The 22,752-nt window shown below is 35.6% G+C and overlaps 1 protein-coding gene across 1 annotated transcript in view; it reads right to left on the bottom strand.

Annotated features, from left to right (window-relative positions):
• BRDT (bromodomain testis associated) overlaps positions 1-18,844 on the bottom strand; it is a 46,784-nt gene extending 27,940 nt beyond the window's left edge. Inside the window, exons 1-11 of the mRNA XM_024743606.1 lie at positions 18,650-18,844; positions 17,762-17,899; positions 15,922-16,036; positions 11,530-11,699; positions 10,499-10,852; positions 7,960-8,088; positions 6,731-6,919; positions 5,920-6,092; positions 5,554-5,843; positions 5,351-5,464; positions 4,750-4,881 (exon numbers count right to left, since the gene is read on the bottom strand). Of these exons, the coding sequence (XP_024599374.1) occupies positions 4,750-4,881; positions 5,351-5,464; positions 5,554-5,843; positions 5,920-6,092; positions 6,731-6,919; positions 7,960-8,088; positions 10,499-10,852; positions 11,530-11,699; positions 15,922-16,036; positions 17,762-17,899; positions 18,650-18,838 (1,993 nt within the window). The 5' untranslated portion in view covers positions 18,839-18,844. The remainder of the gene's footprint in view (positions 1-4,749; positions 4,882-5,350; positions 5,465-5,553; positions 5,844-5,919; positions 6,093-6,730; positions 6,920-7,959; positions 8,089-10,498; positions 10,853-11,529; positions 11,700-15,921; positions 16,037-17,761; positions 17,900-18,649) is intronic.
• Positions 18,845-22,752: the final 3,908 nt, after the last annotated feature.

Below are 22,752 nucleotides of genomic sequence, written 5' to 3'. Positions count from 1 at the left end.
AAGTGTGGAGTCTTAACCACTGGACTGCCAGGTAAGTGCACACATGGGATACTTTGAACACTACATTTACCTGGCCCCACCCTCCATTCAATTCAGATTTGGACACTATTTTTTAAAGTTTTACAGGTGATTCTAATGTACTGCCAAGGTTGAGAAACACTATTCTAGACAGCCTGTTTATTCAGTAAGACCCAGTTTGAACAGAAAATTTTTAAATGCACATGACAAAGTTTATCCCTATTTCTAAGACTCGTGGCTCAAGTACAGACCTCAATATATGCAAGTTTTTAATCAAGCCTGAGTCCTTGAATTTATCCTTCTGGGGCTTTAAAAACACTCTAATTGATGAGAAACTAATGAAAGTTTAAAATATTTAAATGATGAGTACTAATCATTTCTCTTAAACTTTCTAGCTTGAATGATGAAAAGTACTCCAAACTGTCATTTCATACTTCCTACATTTACTAAACCATTCTCCCCCTTAAAAGGTAAAATAAAATCTAAACTTGGACAAAGTTTGTCCTTTTTTCCTTGCATGAAAAAAAAAATGCATCATTGTCACTTCTACAAAAGATGTGGGTTGTAGTACTAAAGAGAAATGGTTATTTTACTCCTACTTTTAAGTCACCATAATTAAGAAAGTTAAAAAAAAAAAAAGAACAATTGGTACTTAAAGAATTTCATAAATTTCACTTTCAGAACATTACACTGAAGCCAATAAAAGCAAAAAGTCCAAAATATGAAGTGACAAATTCACTTTGTCTTAACCAGGTAAAGAATTGATGCCATAACCATTCAATTTCTTTGTGTATAACTGTTGCAAGAATTGAAATGATAATCATTCCTGAAAAATATTCTATTCCACACTAATCAAGTATCTGAGCTAACATTTAGACAGTTCCTGAAGTTATTTCCTACAAGGATAGAATCAAAAAAGCACTATTACCTATGAGCTGCTCCATTTGATGGTTTCTCAGTAATAGTATTAAATCTGTTAATAATATTCCTCCCTATTATATCACTCAAGATAGCCAACCTTGTTGAGCATTAGAAAACTCTCAATTGCTTGTGTGTACATTCTAGCGCAGCCTAGTTAACATAGGATATATGTATCTGGAATTCATTTTATTGTCAAGCCTCATTTATATCTTTGATCTGGCATTTAATGATATTTTGGGTTATGAAAAACAGTTTAGAAAGGTTTTATATTTATACCAATGTTTAATCATTGTTCTTTTTTTTTAGATAGGATTTTATTTTATTTATTTATCTATCTATTTATTTATTTGGCTGCGCCTCACGGCTTGTGGGATTTTAGTTCCCCAACCAGGGGTCGAACCCAGGCCCTTGGCAGTGAAAGCGCAGAGGCCTAACCACTGGACTGCCAGGGAATTCCCAATCATTGTTCTTGATTTCTTGGCACATGACAATTTGCATATGCCAATGTAACTCAAGAAGATAATTTAAACGGCAAAATCGAATCACATTGAAATTTGCAATTAAGTACTGCTTCTAGCCCACAGATTTCTTGCTTATAGTTTTCAAAGATTTGGGATTTCATTACAAGTCTATCTTGGAACTGATTTAGTATCTTGTTTGAAATTATAACTAAAGAAATTTTAAAATAAATCTTTCCTTGGAACTTACTCCCCTGCCATTTAATTAATCCCATTTAATGAAGCAGAATTACTCCATATTTTTCAAACATGCATAAAATAAGGTTTAAGATTACATAGAACATAATAATGAATGTGTAAACAGCTCTAACACTATTTATAACATTTAAGGGTTTTTCACAGATGTCACCCTTAAAACATTTCAGCATACCTAAACAGAATAATATTGCAGTAAAGAGAGAAACTCATAATACAAGAAAACTACAGAAGAACCTTAAGAGTCAATACTATTAAAGAATTTCGAAAAGTTAATTTAGAGAGCTGTCCTTGATAACAGAAATTATGAAAGATTGTGACAAAAAAATAAATAACTAAATAAAAGACTGTTACTTTGTTAAGAAAACTGCATACAGTCTCAAGTTGCTAAAAAATCCAGGAAGACAGGTATTAAAAAATAGATTAAGAAAAATTACTAAAGATCAATATCCTTCTATCAGAAAAGAATTTCTCACAGAAGCTTTCAGAAAAGATTCCACTATTAAAATTTTGGGGAAATGAAATTATATGCATATGTCCTATTTTAAATAATCAAAACTCTTATTTAATCAGAGTTCTGATAATCAAGATATTCCTATTTTAAGTTTCAGCTCTTGACAAATTGTAATAAATTTTTTTTTTTTTTTTGCGGTATGCAGGCCTCTCACTGTTGTAGCCTCTCCCGTTGCGGAGCAACAGGCTCCGGACGCGCAGGCTCAGCGGCCATGGCTCACGGGCACAGCCGCTCCGCGGCATGTGGGATCTTCCCGGACCGGGCCACAAACCTGTGTCCCCTGCATCGGCAGGCGGACTCTCAACCACTGCGCCACCAGGGAAGCCCGTAATAAATTTTAAAGTTACAAAATCTTATTTACATTTTCAATTAATTTTTACTTATGTAACAAAGTTTTTGCTAATATATCTAATTTTCACAAATTATATTTTCTCCACAGCCCCATTTCCCCTCACCCTGAAACTTAGACTTGGGATTTGTCATCTGCTTCTTGATAACGTCATGTGCATTATTAAGAATGGTAGATGCTTTGCTTATTCTTACAATAGGTATAGCTATTGATATAGTCTGAATTAATTATTTTTTACAATTTGCAGTCCTTTTACTTATAGTTTTTGTTGTTCTCAGGAAAGTTAAAAAAATGCTTACACACTAGAAACCAAGAGCCTTACAGTATTTTAATGGGTACAACTGAAGTTAACAGGAGAAAAGGTCCCATTGCTTCATTTACTAATTTATTTTATTAAGCAAAGAGATAACTGTTCTTTCCCCGTTAAGGTAAGCATTGCATTTGCAACTTACAACCTACATATACAGTGTTTTTCCAATGAAGTATGTAGTTGGTTCATAAAACAATGAAAATTTCAAAGATAAATGATAACTCATACTATCCTATCATATTAGTAGACAAACTGACCTTAGTGTCACAAACCTATACATTATCCATAAAGTAGATTGAAATATAAAAATTCGCTACCTTGATTTTAACAGTGTTTTTAAAAACATCCCCAGTTACTTGGAAAAGATGACATCAAACAAGAATAAAATAAAATAAAATAGTCATAAAATAAAAATTAAATAGTGTTTTAAAATCAGAATTCTGAGGCTGAGTTATTCTGCTAGAAAGTTAGGAAAACATAATATATATTATACTATTTTAAGAACACAATAGATGAAAAACATTCTTTCCTTCAAGCAACATATTGGAAGATTCTATCAGAAACTGATAATTCAAATTAAAATTAAGGTACTTCACTGAAGCACTCTGAAGTACTTTTCTGCTAATACTCAAGGTATTTATTGATCAGTAGTCAATATATAATTAGATAATTTAATAAGAGTTTTATTCTACAAATAAAAGACAAAGTGCTCTAACTTATTAGGCCATAAATTCTTTATTAGATGAAATTACAAATGCTAGTCACAATTTAAAATACTAAATGCAAGTTAGAGTTTTTTCAGTACTTTTTTATGCTTAAAAAGTCAACTATAAGAAAATAATGTATAATCTGAGTCCTAAATTAATTTAAAAATTTTCTAGTGTGACAAATTTCAACAAAAGTAAAAATTGTTTATTCTAACAAAAATGTTTACGACTATATACTTCAGAAATGTAAAAACAAAATGCAGACATCAGCATCACAAATTAAAGAGAACCAAAAGTGAAACAATGTACTGCAACGGAGCAGACCCTTACTATCGGACTGAAATAGGAGGGATATTCTTACAAACGGTAAGAATTCCTAATGTGACAATATTCTGTGTGGGATGTTTTAAAGAGAGCTGAATTTCATGACAAACAAGAAATGTCTCATTTAAAATAAAGCAAAATCTTAGGCCCCCAAGTGCCCTGTATTTGAATGTGCCTTTCGGTGAACAATGATGGAATGCCTCTGACAAGTCTGAAACCTGGGGCAGGGATTAGCTGTCAACTACACAACCATCAGTGAAAGAGTACAAAGGAAACACGAATGCCTTAAGCTTGATATAGTTGATGATAAACTATATAAGGTAACATGGTACTTGAGCATAACTGAGAATCTGAATTTAAAGTACATTTTTCTATAAATGGACAATAATCAACAGTGAAGAAAACACTGAAGTTAAAAAAATCTGCTTTACACGTTTTCTGGGATGACTGGTTTCTTAATTCAAAATTCAATTCAGAATATATTGTCACAACAAAGCAAACTTTGCAACATTAGAGTGATTTGATATATCAGAGAATAAAAGTGAAAGATGTCCTCAAATAATCTTTTATTAAAAAGTGAAAATCAGCATTTTATTCTGTGCTGTTTTTTGGTATTAGGACCTGATATTATATATCAGACTATCCCACCTTTAGTAAATTATTTTCAACATTACAAGCCTGTAAGTCACATACGTATAATATGAAGTTTCACTTTACACAGTATCTCTTTTAAGGAAAATAGTTCAGATTGTCAACATGCAATTAAATAATAAGTGTGGCATCCAAACCATAGATTCTGGGTAAGTAACGAACATTTCTTCAAATGATAAGTCTCAATATTACAAGAAAAATATTTTCCCACAAGCAGAGGTATACTTAAGGGGACAGCTAACCTGATTCGGAATCACTGCTGTCTGAAGAACTTGAATCACTGCTACTACTTTCAGACTCTGATGAGCTACTGCTGCTGCTTTCACTCAGTCGGGAACCACTTCCAATGTCCTTGGATGATTGAGTTTTCTCAGCTACAGAATACGAAAAGACATTAAAAATGGCAGACATTAGGCACTTCCCTGCTGGTGCAGTGGTTAGGAATCCACCTGCCAGTGCAGGGGACACGGGTTTGAGCCCTGGTCCAGGAAGATCCCACATGCTGTGAAGCACCTAAGCCCACGTGCCACAACTACTGAGCCTGTGCTCTAGAGCCGGCGAGTCACAACTACTGATGCCCGCGAGCCACAGCTACTGAGCCCGTGTGCCACAATTTCTGAAGCCCATGTGCCTAGAGCCCATGCTCCACAACAAGAGAAGCCACTGCAATGAGAAGCGAACGCACCACAACGAAGAGTAGCCCCCACTCGCCGCAACTAGAGAAAGCCTGTGTGCAGCAACAAAGACCCAATGCAGCCAAAAATAAATAAATAAATAAATGTATTTTTTTTTAAATGCCAGACATTAAATAGTTACAGGAACATTTTAAAAACCGGTACCTACGTTTTGTTTGATGTTTTCTAGAATTTAACTGATTACTGACATCCTGTAACTGCTTTTCCAATTCTTGTTTTTTCTGTGAATAAAGTTCTTCTTTGGACTTCATTATTCTCTTACCTGTGTGATTTAGGAGGAAAAAAAAAGAGTGAGTACAACCAAAAACTAACACAAATACCAGACTGATTTCTACTAATATAAAGAAATACCATGAGGTTTTACTGGTCTTTTTCTCAGACATGCAGCAACATATTTTTCCAGTTCTCTCAGTGTTGATGCTGTCAGTGCTTCAAAGTCTATATCTATCTCATTAGGGCTGGAATTTCTCAGTGAAGGCTCTCTGCACAGTATTATATGAACGACATGCCCAAGTTTATCTCCAGGGAGTTTGTTTATATCCAAGCTTAACTGTCTTTTCTCATCATAGTTCATAGGTTTAGCATTATCTTTATGTTCAGATTTCACAGCGAAGACCTGTTGTTTCCCCTTCTTTGGCTGACTGTAACAAAAGTTAAATTTAATCAAATGTATTTTAGATAATGTTATTTTAATAAGGCATCATTAAAGATACTTACTTGCACTTGGACTTTTCCTTTAATTTTATTTGCTTAAACTTTTTCCTTGGATTTTCATCTCTGTTATCAATCTTTTCTTTTTTCTTTTCCCTTTTAGACTTCTCATTCTTTCTCTTTCGCTTATTGAAAGGTACTTGGGACACAACCGGTAGCTGTTGATGAACAGCTTTAAGCTGAAAAAGGAAAAATTCTTTAAACATTCATGGCTCTAAATAATTAAAGACAGTAGAAAAAAATGAAGGCACTCAAAACTCAACATTATCCTTTGTGAAATTCATTTCCTTCAGGTTGATATTTCATTTCACAAATTCATTATTTTGAAAGGCGTATGTTAAATTTCAAAGACTACCATGTACTCAACCCATAAACTTAAATAGTCATCTAAAAACAGACTAAGAATCATTAATTTTTCCAGGCAGTCTTAAGTCTTAAATCATTGATTTTTCAGGATTGAGCTCAAAGCAGGTTAACATTTTATCACAAAAGGTAACAAATATTAAATAAAGATCTCATCCATAAACTATCCAGGTTATGTCATATAAATTGTTTCAATGAGAATTGTGGTTAGGCATTTATTGTGATTAGGAATTGTGATTAGGAATATAAATAACAGAATTTTAAGATGTATATATTTTTGAGTGGGAAAAGACTATTAAACATTAAAAACGTGCCCATAAGTAAATAAAGTCACAGTTAATACGTGCTCTAAATATAACAGCTTTTAATCTACAAATAGGATTTTATAATAGATCAGTAGCAGCAGCAGCTCATAGAAAGAATATAAAAACTTTGTAACAATATAAACAACTACCTGCTCCTGAAGCTTTTCAAGACTCTGAGCTTGTTCATCTTCAGAATCACTAGAAGAGTTATCTGCAGAGGAAGCTTCACTACTCCTTTCTCTACCAAGGGTTTCTGTGGTATCTGTTTTGATGTAACATACAGGCATACTCTCAACAGGTTCATCTGGGATCTTTGCAAAATGCATTTCGAAAACATCCTACAATGGAAAATCAGACTCTTAAGGTCTTCTGCGTTTCTGATTTAATGCAGCAATAACATCTTTTAAGAAAAGGTACATTACAGTGTCATTTTTTTTTTTTTTCTGTCTGTACCTCACGGCTTGCCAGATCCCAGTTACCCGACCAGGACTGAACTTGGCCCCTCGGCAGTGAAAGCACAGAGTCCTAACTACTGGACTGCCAGGGAATTCCCTCAGTGTCTTTTTTTTTTTTTTGCAGTACACGGGCCTCTCACTATCGTGGCCTCTCCCATTGTGGAGCACAGGCTCCGGACGCACAGGCTCAGCGGCCATGGCTCACGGGCCCAGTCGCTCTGTGGCATGTGGGATCTTCCTGGACCGGGGCACGAACCTGTGTCCCCTGCATTGGCAGGTGGACTCTCAACCACTGCGCCACCAGGGAAGCCCCTCAGTGTCATATTTTGATGAGAATTCTATTTTTCCTTGTGGTACTCATTTCACAATATATACATATATCATAATGTATACCTTAAACTAATACAATGTCAATTATATCCCTATAAAACTGGAGTAAAAAAAGATTTACCAGAAATATAATAAGACTCATGCTTCCCTGCCTACCAACCTTAGCAACTTTTCTCCATTTTTCCAGTTAAGACAGACCTCTCAGAGTATATAGGGGAAGTCCTTTTAAGAGCTCCTGCCCTGTGGCTGGTGCATCATTCTACTGCCTCCCAATGGCTCAGCCTCAAAAGTCCTTGAGCCTTCCCTTCAGTGGGACACTGACTGCAGTCAACCCTCTCTCAGACACATACTGTCCTCTCTTCACTACTATTTCCCCACTACCTTCTATATGTAGGGCAGCTTCATTAACAGATTTACTACGAATGGATGCTATGCCTCAGAAAACAAACCACCCCCACAATTTTAAGAGTATAAATTATGCTTTACTACTTGGCGGGGGTGAGGGTGTATTCTTTATCTCTTGAGTTATGGTTCTAAAATTTTTAAACTATGCTCAGAGGAAACTCACTTTCAGAGCACAAGTAAAAACTCACCTGAAGCATTCTTGCCATTGTAACTACTTCATGATCTGGAGGACTGTATTGGTAGCAATTCATGAACATTAATCTAACATCTGCAGCAAATTCATACGCATGTTTATATTCTTGGTTATCCATTTTTGCCTAAATTAAGGAAAATTACAGGATTCATCAACAATATAGTTCAATAATTGTTTGAGCACCTATGTTAAGTGTTTATATTATGAAATAATTCAAACATACAGAGGAATAATAGATAATACCAAAACCAGATACCCACCATCCAGATTTGACAAACATTAAAATTCTGCTATGCTTGTTTTGTATTTTTAGACTTTGAAAAAATCCAGTGAATTTTGACAAGTAGAGACAAAGGAGGGTGTTTCAAGTAAAGAAGAGAACAGGAACAAAACCACAAAAGCAGGAAAAAAACAGTGTTTCCAGATAATCTTGGATAGACCAGTTTGATTGTGGGAAAACAATGAATAAATAAACTCCTTAAATGAGCCTTGAACATCTAAATGAAAGGTTTATACTGTATTAAAATTCTCCTGGGAATGAAAAGACATTAAAAATTGAACAGAAGAGAAATATCAGGATGGGTTACATTTTTAGGTAGCTGCATATAAAGTGGATAGAAGTGAGGATACAGAGTAGCCAGGTAGGCAGCCACTATAAAAAGAAAAATGAGCAGTCAAGAAAATCCTATAGACTGCTGGGCAAAACAAGTGTATATTAACAGACAATCCATGAATAAATACAAAAGGCCCAAAACAAATACAGCATGCCAGACATCATTTGTAATTAAAGAAACACAAAACTAAAACAAGAAACATAATTTTCTACCACTCAGATCACTGGCAACTGGGAATGATTTTGGAGAACTAAATTAAACAAAGTCACTATCTTCTTATCCCTGGAATTCTATAATAGCCTCCTAAATAACCCAGTCTCCACATTGCTGCTACAGAAGTTACTGTAGGAATCAAATATGAGGACATAATCCTCATGTTTAATGCCAGCTCTCGGCCTCTACAATGAGGGTCTTTCATGTTCAAGCCCCAGTTTCCATCCAGTCTCATTTTCCCCTACTCACTGCTTCATATTGTGTCTCATGTTGGCTTAAATATTGTATTCTGGATGCTTTTATGATCTGAGGGCCTTCCAAGTTGCTCCCCCTGCCTGGAATGTCCTATAACTCAGGGGTCCCCAACCCCCAGTCCTGTTAGGAATAGGGCCACACAGCAGGAGGTGAATGGCGGGTGAGCAAGCGAAGCTTCATCTGCTCCTCCTCGTTGCTTGCATTATCACCTGAACCATCCCCCCACCGACCTGTCCGTGGAAAAATTGTCTTCCACGAAACCAGTCCCTGGTGCCAAAAAGGTTGGGGACTGATGCTATAACTTACTAAGTCTTACTTATCCTTTAAGACTCAGCTCAGGTTTACCTATTTCAGGTATTGTTTCATGACCTCTCATGTAAGTATTAGGGGAAAGTAGAAAAGCATATTTTGAAGAGATAATGCTTAAAATTTTTTTAGAACTTCAAACATGAGCTTCAGATTGGAAGTGCTAATTTCCAATCAAGATGAATACAATTAAATGCACAACCAGCGAGAGGAAAGACAGACTGCCTACAAAGGGATGACAAGTAGACTGACAGCAGACTTCCTAGCAGCAACAATAAATGCCAAAGGATATTGTCCTAGTGCTGAGGGAAAATAACTGGTCGTTCTAGAATTCTATAGTCAGTTAAAGAACCATTCAAGAATAAAGACAAAATACAGACACTTTCAGAGATAAGGCTATTAAGAGTTTACTACCTATAAATGCTCATGGAAGAACCACTGAAGTTGGCACTTCAGCAAAAAGAAAACAAACTAAGAGGGGAAAGAGTAAGAAGCAAGAAATGAGGGTGAGCACAAAAATCAGTAACATGTTAATAAACAATGTTGATGATGAAATAATAAAACAAAACTGTGTTTAAAAGAACCAAACTTCTAGACAATAGTAAAGAACAAGGAGTACAATGAGTAGTCATTCAGGAGGAACACTGAGATAATGCATCATTTTGAAAATGCTACAGTTCTACTCTTTTAGTAGTTTCCCTTAAAATGAATACACATAATTAAATTTTTCCAATAATTTAAAGCTTCCAAATCAGCAATAAAGAAAACTTACCAATCTGGCAGAAGACCAAAAAATGCAAGAGGATTAGAAACCACATAAATGCCTTGCCAAAAGAACCTCTTTTGTGTTATAATTATGCAAATTAAAAATACTTTTAATATATAACAAGAAAATATCTACAAAGTAAAAATTCAGGGTAGAGTTGTATTACATACTGTACCTCAAACATTGTGGTAAATAACCATGAATGTGTTTGAACTGAAGAAAATAAAAACATAACACTTTAAAATGTTCCCATGATTTACTTCAGGTGGTATGACTACTGGTGATTTTTTCTTTTTTCCTTTTCTGAATTTTAAATTTATGATGACAAGATTACTTTTATAATCAAGGAAAGAAGTTCCTCCTATTAACACAACATTTACCTTGATGGTTCCAAGATCCATTGGATTTTTCACAATATCATTGTAGTTATGCAGTCCCAAAGCATTAATGTCAACAGGATTATAAAAGGGCCATGCATATGACAAGTGTTTCTTTGCAAGCATTTCTTTAAGAATCTCATTACAGTGCCTTAATTGTTCGGTTACTTGAACATTCTTTACAACTTTATATTGTTGCTGAGAATCCGTCAAAACATTCATCAGCACATTTTCTTTTATAGGTGGCATTTTCGCTGATTTTTTTTCTGTAAGTGTTGGGGAAGATTCACCACTTGCTTTAACTACTGAAGCTGTAGGAATTGTTGTATCTGCTTTCCTCTTCATACCCTTTGTAACCTAAAACAAAACAATTTAAAAACAAAAAGAAAACTATATATAAGGTGACATTCAGAGCAACAGTTTCACACTTTGATCATTACCCTTATCAGTTAAAAAATGGAAATGATATTTAGCACCAAGTCTTCCGTGTATTAAGTATTAGTAAAGGTTAATTTTTCTTTCATAGGTAAGATGAATAGTTCAGATATTTCCTTCCCACATCCCAAAGAACTGTCTGGTACAAACTTTTGAGACCAATGAAAGATGGGGGGAAAAATTCATGGTTATATCAAAAAGTTTCTGAATACCTGAAACCAGCTAGGGTATACAATTTTAAAAAAGAAAATTATCAACCCACCAAGTTGTGAGCCAATAAAAGTTATATCACCCAAAAAAGAAAAAAAAAAGTAGTTAGACAACTGATATTAATACTACAAAGATACTAAATCAGTTCAAATTCTACCTAAGGAATCTCTAAAATTTGGTTTGCCTCCCAGGTCTCTTTCACAAAATGTACACAGACAAAAAGACTGACTGCTGTATGCTGAAGATCAATTTTCTTATCAACTTATAAAAAGGTATAAACTAACACACCATTGTAAAGCAATTATACTCCAATAAAGATGTTTTTAAAAAAAGGTACAGACATCACATCAAACTTACACTGAAACATTTTAATGCTACAGTAAACTTACTTGGGTGCCTGTTTGTGAGGCAGAGTTCAGTGGAGCACTTTGTGCCATGTTTGAAGGAGAAATAGATGTTTCGGGAAATACAGAGGGAATTGCTTGCTGCTTAATTATTTTTTCCAGTGCTTTGAGGGATTGTTTTTCTTTAACAGAAACTGCTGCATTCTGTTGAGTATCTAGTAAAGTGTGAACCACAGTCAGTATCTGAGTAAAACAAACTATTTTTCTTTTAGCATTCTACTTTAATACATTTAGTTCAGCTTTTAAAAATATAAACACAGTTTACACTCACATTCCCCTTTGAAACCCTCCCACACATACTTGCTGACAGTTAGACTGATTTAGATATAATACTGGAGACTTCAAAACCTGTTATATTAATGGTAGGTTTATCAATTTTATTCAAAAAGGTGCCTGGCTTAAACTCAGACTAACAGAGCTCTGTGATTTTAGCTTCAGATTGCTGTAAACCCAAGCAAAAATTTCAGACACCCTGGTGATAACTATATGGTACTACGTGAGGTCTTCAGAATGCTCTGCATAAATATCCTAGGACATTTGTTTCAGATAGTCCATCACTGGCTAACACAGAACAACAGGTGTGAACATAATTCTCTTATCAAAGGAACATTTGTGCGTGTTCTTTTGCCCTATATGTTCCCAAACAGTGCTAGGACTGGAGACATTTAGATCACATCACCTTGAAATCTATTACAGTCAGCACTCAGTATCCATAGGTTCCACATCTGCGGATTCAACCAACCTTGGATACAACACTCAGAGGCAACCCACGGATACGGGTGACCACTGTACTATGCCATTTTATATAAAGAACTTGAGCATCCGAAGATTTTGGTATCCACGGATGGGTCCTGGAGCCAGCCCCTTGTGGATTCTGAAGGATGACTGTATTTCAAAAGCCCATCCTTCCATCTAGGCAACTCTATTCTTCTAATTGCCCAGGCCAAAAACTTTGGAGTCATCTGTGACTCCACCCTCTCTCAAACCCAATTTCCAATCCATTAGCAAACTTTTTTGCTCTATCTTCTTATCCAGAATCCAACTATTATTATAGGTGGTAATAACCCTGAATTACTGCAGTAGCATCCTACAAGGCCTTCTTTCCTTCTGCTTTTTTTTTTTTTTTTTTTTTGCGGTACACAGGCCTCTCACTGTTGTGGACTCTCCCGTTGCGGAGCACAGGCTCCAGACGCGCAGGCTCAGCGGCCATGGCTCACAGGCCCAGCCGCTCCGCGGCATGTGGGATCTTCCCGGACCGGGGCACGAACCCGTGTCCCCTGCATCGGCAGGCGGACTCTCAACCACTGCACCACCAGGGAAGCCACCCCCCTTCTGCTTTTTACATCCTATAGTCTATTCTCAAAACAGCAAGCAAAGAGATCTTTTAAAATTCAAATAAGATCATGACACTTCTGCTCAATGTCCAGTGGCTTCTAATCTTCTCTCCAAGTAAAAGCCAAAGTCCTCACAATGGCTTGTAAGGAACCATGTGACCTCTCTACTTTTTCCCCCTACCTCTGTGCTCCTTCCAACCTCACTTTCTATCACCCTTCCCCTCACTTATTTCACTCCAGACTACTGGCCTGCTGTCCTCAAGTTTGGTAACCATAAGCAGACTATTTGCTCTGCCTGGCAGGAGACAGCCTCATGGCTCACTTCAACACTCCCTTCAGGATTTACTCAAATGTCACCTTCTCAAGCCACCCTATATAAAGCAACCCTCTCTATTCCACTACTCTTTAGTTCTCTTATTTTTTCCATGTCATTATCATATTTGACATACAACATACAGTATCCCTGACTCTCCAAATTCTATAAATCTGGGAGTTAATAGAACACAGATGGATTTTATGAAAATATCTAATACCAAGCCCTGAAAAATACCTCAATATTTAGAGATTGAGTAGAAGAGGATAAGGCCAAGAAGACTACAGAATGGGAAGTAAACCCTCACAACTAGTGTGCACCAAGAAATAACGGCATTTCAAGAGACAGCAGCCTTCTAAAGCAACTGATAGGGATCAAGTAAAATGAGAACAGAAAAATATTACTTAAATTTAGGAACATAAAGACTACTGACAAGCCTTTCTAGTGATGTAGTAAGGCTAGAACCTATACTGAAGTGAGTTCATGAGTATGTAAGAGGAAAGCAAAAAACAGGACAGTGGCTGGAAGGATATAGGGAAAAGATGAGTTTTAAAGATGAGATACTAGAGCATGTTTATAAAACTAACCTGATAGAGAATGAAAGATTAATGACGCATGAAACAAAGGGGATAACCAAAGGAATAAAATCCTTAAGAAGGTAAGGAGGGAAGCAAGATCCAGGTCATAAATGAAGGCAATGGCCCAAAGTGATGGAAGGGAAAAGGCCTTTGCCCTAGCTGAGCCCTCTGCCTGGAATGTTCTTTGTTCAAATCTTAACTTCTCAATGAGGCCTACTTTGAACCTATCACGTATGTCTCTCTTTCACTACTAGAATGTAAACTCCAAGATGGCAAAAGTTTTTGTTTTGTTCAATGATATATCCCAAGAATACAGAACAGTGTTCTGGTACATAAAAGGTACCCAAATATTTGTTCAATCAGTAAATCAACACCAATTCAATTCAAAGTACTACTTAAAAAATTTTTTTTCTTTGCCATAAAGTATCAACATGTAACCACATTATTTAGACTAGCTACTGTCACATGGCAGTTTCCCTACCACTGTGCATGAAAAATGACATGACTTAGGCAGTAGAAAGCTCCTACTAAAAGTTACTTGGAAACCTAGACCTTCACACCAAAGCCCAATCCTACCTATCTGTCAAGGCCAAACTCAAGTTCTATCACCTCTAAAGCCCTTCCCAGCTTTTCCAGTGCAAGTCAATTTCTCACTCTTGAACCATAGCACACACCATGTGTAATTTCACCTGACACTTATTGTAATGCATTGCCGTTTTATTTCTAACTTAAATGTAAATTTAAACTGAGAGTTAGGGTGGTTATACTTTTTTGTAGTCCCAAAGTACGTGCCTTATAGGGACAAACATCCAAGTAGGTACTGACAGAAAAACAGAGTCAAAGAACTTTTGTCTAAGGGAAACCTATGCTTTTAGCAATAACCTGAGCACCTGAAATAAGTAGCTACAACTTAACCATCAAGAAACTGTTAAAGTGTTGTTTTAAAGGAAAAAATTCTAAAGGTAAGTAATTTTCACCTTGCTAGAGATAATATTTTAAGTCAGCAATAATTATCACCTTGTTTTAACAATTTAAGTAACATACTGATCTATGTGTTTTTTGCCTCACAAGGGCTTATTTTAAACCTCTGTGGAAACCTATGCTTATATGGTCAGACTTACGATCAATCTTCTCCAAAAATAATAAAATAAAAACTTTATTAAACAGTGAGTATCTCATAGGATGGATGGAAAGCAAGCTATAAGTCATGACCCATCCTAAAGATCTATTGACAACCAGCAAAAAAGTACATCATACTATCAATAAAACAACCTCAACCATCACCTGAATTGGTACAAGTCTCATATGTCCCAGCCACTTAACATATACTTTACAAAAATTTACAATCATGAAAGCTAAATATTTTCCAGATATTATAGATGAGGAAACTAACATGGAATGATTAAGGAACTTAACCAAGGTTTACAGCTTCAGTGACCCAAAGATAAACCAACATTTGACCTATGACAATCTTGATTAACCTCTACAATAAATCCATCTGAATACTTAAGATTAATTTTATAATTTCATATTTAAATATTAGGATTATTAGCTGTAAAACATCTCCCCCTAAAGTTCTGAGTTAAGATCTAGAAAAAGAGCATCTTCAGACCCACCAGCAACACTTCATTCTTAGCTATGGGATCTTCTGACACAGAGAAATGCTGGCAATTTTGGCCCTCTTAATTAGTATAGCACAGATACATGATCTACTAAAATAGTAACTGTGAATTACTTGGTGCCTACTAAGTGAATGGCACTATTCTATAGGAAACTTTACTCCAAGGCCATAATCTATACAGTCCTCCCAATCTTGTATGATAGCCATCCTTGTGCTCAAGGTTTAGCAGATTGTTTAAAGGGACATTTTAGATGTAAAAGTACTTCTAGATGTCTACCTCCTTTCAGGTATTTATTATTTATTTATTTATTTTTATTTATTAATTTTTTTGGCCATGCCGCATGGCTTGCAGGATTAGTTCCCCTACCAGAGATCGAACCCGGGCCCTTGGCAGTGAGAGTGCCAAGTCTTAACCACTGGACTGCCAGGGAATTCCCAGGGATTTATTATTTAATTATAGTCATTATACTTATACACACATTCAAATATATATGGAAAAAAGAAAGAGAACATAAACCTTTTCTTGCTTACCTTTCTTTATTCTTTCCTTACCACCCACAACTTGCTCTTCTTGTGGCATCTGAGATAATTTCTGTCTGAACAGATTTTCTAGAGCTTGTGCCATAAGAACGATGTCATCTCCAGGCTAGAAAATATATAAAATGTAACATAAGTTTACACAGTATGGTCACTGTATCAAATTTCTATAATTCAGGCTACCTTAGTGAAGGCAGTGCCATAGTACTCTTAGACAGTATTTACTAAACAGTATTTATCACTTCTAAATTAAGTATAGCAGCTCACTTTTAAAATTCTAACATCCTACCCCTATAACTTCTAAAAAGGACTGAGGATGCCATTCTGAGCACTAAGGGTTAAAATCCAACCAATCCTACTAATACAAAAAGGTATTAGAAATTAGAATTTCTACCTTACAAATAGGATAAAGTAAAACTTGTTCATGGCTGTGAAAAGCACCTGATGGTTTGACTTGATGTGATTCAATTTTCAATTAACTAAGCAATAAAGTGACACTGTAGAGCTAAGTTTTTAAATCTTAACTATCTGCTTAGAAGTCTTTATCTTGCTTTACTTGATTACTGAGAAAAAACTAAACTACAAAGCAAAGCCTAAAGCAGACACCTATTTCTAAGATAGGTAGTTCAGGAAAATTACTGAATTTTGTTTTAAAATATTAAATGTAAGAGGACTCTTTACAATTATTAAATTAAAATGAATTTGCCAGTGGTACTTTCAGAATACCATTAGCTCTGATTTTTAAAAAATTCATAGTAGCTAATAGTCTTAAATCTATTATACATAAGGTGGCACTGATGATCACCTTGGAAACTAAACCAACATTTCTATTACATTTCAGTGTCACTAGTGATTTTGAATAAATGGAAAATAAGTTTTAAAAATTTTAGATAGCATAGAACAGCTTGAAAAGGATGCAGTACTTAGGGAAACAGGAATCCTATATGGAGGAAAATTGAATACACAAATCCAATTTTATGGATGAAGACAAAAGTGAAGATTAAGTTCAAAATGTCCACATATATTATCATACAGTCTAACACATTAACACAAATGCAAAACTACTACTGACATATAACACAATGTGTCTGATCTTTAAGTTAACTTGTATGAAGTTTAGAAGTATGTAATTTGGCCTTCCCTGATGGTGCAGTGGTTAAGAATCCGCCTGCCAATGCAGGGGACACGGGTTCGAACCCTGGTCTGGGAAGATCTCTCATGCCGCAGAGCAACCTAAGCCCATGCGCCACAACTACTGAGCCTGCGCTCTAGAGCCCGTGCTCCGCAACAAGAGAAGCCACGGCAATGAGAAGCCCGCGCGCCCCGCTCACCGCAACTAGAGAAAGCCCACGTCCAGCAACAAAGACCCAACTCAGCCAAAAATAAATAAATAAATAAATTTATTGAAAGAAAAAATAAGTATGTCATTTGTTTGGCTTCTTAGATTATAACTAGAGATCCATGCCATAAAAATTTAACCAAGATTAGTGTATAATAAGATTTATCATTCATATTTTAACTAAAAAAGCAGAAGTGTAGTAGAGAACATTTTGAGATAATTTATTCACAGAAACCAGCAATCATTAGTATTTTATTTTTTAAAACATAATAAGCCATTATAGCTATTCAGACAAAAATATAGCAAAAAATATGGCAAAATGAAATATTGATACATGAAAATTAGGAAATAAAGTAAAAAACATTATCTTTAAAAATATGGAATGTACCCCAAATCAAGACTTGAAATTTGAAATCAGCACACTTATTTATACATATCTCTTTGCTCTGTATGTAAGAGAAAAGAATTAGCAAGTATAGCATAAGGCTTACAGACCTTGTTGTATAAATAACAATTTGAAAACATTGTATTGAAGTCTTCTATACATTCCGAAGCTTTCACATAATATTTATGTTCCAAGCGTTTCCGGATTGTATTTAAATCCATTGGGTTTTTTATTATGGTATAATAATCCTATGGTGTAAGAAGAAATTCTAAATGTTAGTAGTAAGAATGAATTCACTACAACAATTGGTACACAAAGAAATTTAAGAAGCTATACACCTGTAACTAGAGAGAGCACTGATTAAAAGCGTTAATATAGAAACCAAAACCTTTTGCGATGAGAAACAAAGTTGATTACCATGGCATTTTTCTTCAGAGAGAAGGAAAAAAAAAGCCAATAAAGAAAGAATAACGAAATAATATAAGAGTAGAACCATCCTGGAAAATAACAAGGGCATGAAGAGAAAGAAACTAGAATTTATGGAGTCTGATAAATCCAGAGTGCGATCCCAGCTCTACAGTTTACTAGTTATATTACAAATTACTTAACCATTCTGTTATCAGATGGCTAAAATTCTTAATATAAGACCTAAAGTTGAATTCTGTATGTGAAACACCTAAGTCTGTCAGGACGTGTCAAGAGTGACTTCTTGGAGAAGGGAACACTTATGACAACCTTACACCAAAAGGTCAAGGGACATATGCTATAAACAAGAAAGCATATGTTGATACTTAAAATTTACCACAACTTGCTAAAAGAGAATTTCAATGCTCAGAAAAATGAGTTTTTTGTTTTAGGAAAAAATACTCGTTGGGATATTCTTTAGTGGTGCTGAATAATTTATTTATTAAGTTAAATATATTTCATAATATTTCTATCAGAGGATATTTACAGGGTTTTACTTGTTTTAAACTAACATAATTATAAGATACACTCACAGGCAACTTTAGTTTGACAGCATCCACAGGCCGCTGAAAAGGCCAGGAAAAACTATGCTTCCACAAAGCCTTCAGGACAACTTTTTGTAGATACTGCAGTTGATTCGTCAATCGCCCATTTTTCTTAGTATTTATATACGCTGGTGGTGGAGGGTTAACAATAGCTGTCTGTCGACTTGGCAGAGACATTCTCAACTGCTTCAAGTCCTTATATTCTAATGTTGTCTATAGGTATATGCCCTAAAAAACAAACAAAAAAAGAAACCAGAAAACAAACAACAAAAAAACTGAGTTATTTTCAAAGCACCTTTAAAATGGTTTTTATAGGAACAGAAAAGTTTTCTTCAAGAGTAGCAGATTTCATATTTTAAAGCATATCATGACTAAGGCAGCAAAAAAAAAAAAAAAAGAAAAAAGAAAAGCCAAATGATAAATTTATTTGTAAACAAATACGAACCTTTTTCTATGTAAGTACTAAAAGTTGTTTCATTATGTATGCCTCCATTTTGGATGATTTAAGTTATTCCAATCTTTTACAGTAATTTCTTTCTGTCTTTCTTAGATACAAATTGAGGTCTCAGCAGGAAAAGTCTATAAATTCTTGGTAAAAATGAAATAACAGGGAATGTTAAAGAGATGGTTAAAGAATAACTATCTGAGTACATAGTTATTCTACAATTATTAATCAGTGAAGGGAGAAAGGCAAAGGAGTTTTTCTGGCTAATGTAAATAATGTGATTTAAAAGCGAATTATTAGGAAGAAAAATGACAAGTGTTAATATGCTACTCTTTAGTGAATATTTCTATACCTAAAATAAAATACTTTAAAGCTTCACGAGTATTTCAGAAAGATGGTATCTAACATTCCTAGGCAACATTATTACTTAAAGGATAACAGAGCAAAGGTACTACCAAGTGTATCAGCAAAGTATGACTATTAAATAAATTGTCCATTTTTCAGTGTTAACATTTAGCCAATTTACCTTTTTTTTCATTAAAGCAGTGTTAGTTTTCAGCTCCTGCTGCATATTAATCACTTGTGGATCCTTCGTTTAAAATTGTGGCAAACTACATACAGCATAAAATTTACTATCTTAACTATTTTAAGTGTACAGTTCAGCAGTGTTAAGTATATTCATATTTTTGAGCAACTAACCTCCCAAACTTGTTCATCGCACAAAACCAGAACTCTATACTATACCTATTAAACAACTCCTCATTCTCCCGTCTCCCCAGCCCCTGGCAACCACCAATCCATTTTCTGTTTCTATGAATGTGACTACTCCAGGAATCTCACATAAGTAGAATCATACTGTATTTGTCTTTTTGTGACTGGCTTATCTATTTTAGCACAATGTCCTCAAGGTTCATCCATATTGTAGCATATGTAAGAATTTCCTTCATTTTAAGGTTTAATAATATTCCATTATACGTATACACATTTTGTCTCCCCATTCATTCATTGACAGACATTTGAGTAGCTTCCACCTCTTGGATATTGTGAATGGTGCTGCTATAAAAACATGGATGTAGGGGCTTCCCTGGTGGCGCAGTGGTTGAGAATCTGCCTGCTAATGCAGGGGACACGGGTTTGAGCCCTGGTCTGGGAGGATCCCACATGCCGCGGAGCAACTGGGCCCGTGAGCCACAACTACTGAGTCTGCGTGTCTGGAGCCTGTGCTCCACAATAAGAGAGGCTGCGATAGTGAAAGGCCCGCACACCGTGATGAAGAGTGGCCCCCGCTTGCCACAACTAGAGAAAGCCCTCGCACAGAAACGAAGACCCAACACAGCAAAAATAAATAAATAAATGTAAAAAAAAAAAAACCATGGATGGATAAATATCTCTTCAAGACCCTGCTTTTAATACTTAGAGATATATCCCCAGGGTGCAGAAGTGGAACTGCTAGATCATATGGTAATTTTATTTTTAATTTTTGAGGAATCCCATACTGTTTTCCACAGCAGCAACACTGTTTTACATTCCCACCATCTACAGGGTTCCAGTTTCTCCACATCCTCACACCACCTGTTACTTTGTTTGTTTAATAGTAGCCAATGTAATGGGTGTGAGGTGTTGTGGATCATTTAAAAAATATCAATGCCCTTCTGAGATGGCCCATCTCCCAAGGTCCTCTTGCCTTTTGAGACGGACCACACTCTGTCTATGGAATGTGTATCTCTCTAAATAAATCCACTTCTTACCTATCAAAAAACCCCCAAAAAACAAAGAAACAAAAAAACAATGCCTAGGTCTAAACCTCTGGAGATACAGCTTGAGAATCAGTTTTGTTTCTTTTTTAAGTTCCCTGGACATCCTGATATGCAGTCAGGTTTCAAACCACTACATTAAAATGAATTAACTTGAAGATGACTTATAATTTTATCTCATCATTTCACTTTTCTCCTCATCTTATACAAATATGAACTAGAACTCAATAAAAAGTCATTGAGAAAAAAAAAATTCATTGAGGGGGCTTCCCTGGTGGTGCAGTGGTTAAGAATCCGCCTGCAAATCCAGGGGACACGGGTTCAAGCCCTGGTCCAGGAAGATCCCACACTGCAACGAAGAGTAGCCTCCACTTACCACAACTAGAGAAAGCCCGCGCACAGCAATTAAGACCCAACACAGCCAAAATAAACAAATAAATAAACAGATAAATAAATAAAATTTAAAAAGTCATTGAGAAGAAAGAAGGTGCTATTCTAGTGTTGCAACTGCAACTGGCTCTTATCCTGGCTTTGCAATTATTTAAAGCTAGCCTACCTTTTGAATATCCCAATCACTACACCCTCCCCTCTCCACAGAGATAACCACTACAATGACTTCTATCTCCATATATTAAATTGTGACTGTTTCTGAACTTTTACATAAATATAGTATTATTTACTATGTATTATACTGTGCCTAGCTTTCTTTCACCAATATTTTTTTGAGATTTATCCATGTTTTTGCCTATGTTGTTTGTTCACTTTCACTTTCATTACTGTATTCTATTCTGTATACTGTAAAATTATACTGTAATCTATTGTAAAATTATACCAAAATTTATCCATTCCTGTTGAGACTTTTGGGTTGTTTCCAGTTTTTGACTATGACAAATAATACTATGAAATACTTTAGTGTGTACGTACATGCATTATGCTGGGTATAAACCCAGAAGTAAAATTGTTGGGACATAGGTTATGCATATGTTCAGCTTTAATAGACACCACCAGTTTTCCAAAATGTACCAACTTATATACACAACAGCAGTCTAAGAATTCCAGTTATTCCATATCCTTGTCAATATTTGGTAATTATCAGCTTCTTCCATTTTAGCTATTCTGGTGGGCGTACGATGGGATCTCATTGTGATTTTAATTTGTATTTCTCTGATGAGTCCTCCTCCAAAAAAAATCTCAAATTCTCACTACTTCCACCACTATGACCCTAGCCCCAGTCATTATCACCTCTAACAAAGACTAATGCCATCGCCTCCAAACTGATCTGAAACCTCCCAAGGTCTGGTTCATTGTTCTGTTCCTTCCACCTCCACTCCTCCTCTCCCAGCTCAATCACTTCACACCAGCCATCCTCTTCTTTGAGTTCTTTGCATCAAGCCAGTTCTGGTCTCTGGGCCTTTACACTCTGCTTGAAATGCTCTTATTTCAGACTGATTCAAAATCATCAGCTCCTGAGGGAGACTTTTTCTTCACAACCTCATTTTAAATAGGCATACTTACCCCTCCTCCCCAATTCCAATCCATCAGCCATTTCTCTGCTTCACCAACATATTTTTGCCTACTTGCTTACTGTCTGTCTCCCAACCCACCCTCCCACCAACTCCCAGAATGTAAACTCTATGCTGGCCATGGACCTTGTTTGTATTGATCCAATGCATAGGACAGAGCCTACATATGCTGAATTTAAGTGTTCAGGTTCAATTTTATGTTAGAAATAAAGCAGATGTGACTTGTTTATACAGGGAGAAGTAGGGAGAGAAATCAAGGATGATTTACTCTTAAGTTAGTTCCTACTGCTCAGGAATCCGCCTTCAAAATATATATATATGAATGAATGAATATACATCAATTATAAAATGCTTTTTCCAAACCTGTTC

This window comes from Neophocaena asiaeorientalis, unplaced genomic scaffold (assembly GCF_003031525.2).
Source record: "Neophocaena asiaeorientalis asiaeorientalis breed wild unplaced genomic scaffold, Neophocaena_asiaeorientalis_V1.1 scaffold317, whole genome shotgun sequence".
In the NCBI taxonomy this organism is placed as follows: domain Eukaryota; kingdom Metazoa; phylum Chordata; class Mammalia; order Artiodactyla; family Phocoenidae; genus Neophocaena; species Neophocaena asiaeorientalis.
Note: the sequence above shows the minus strand (reverse complement) of the source record. Positions and strands in the feature narration are given on the sequence as shown.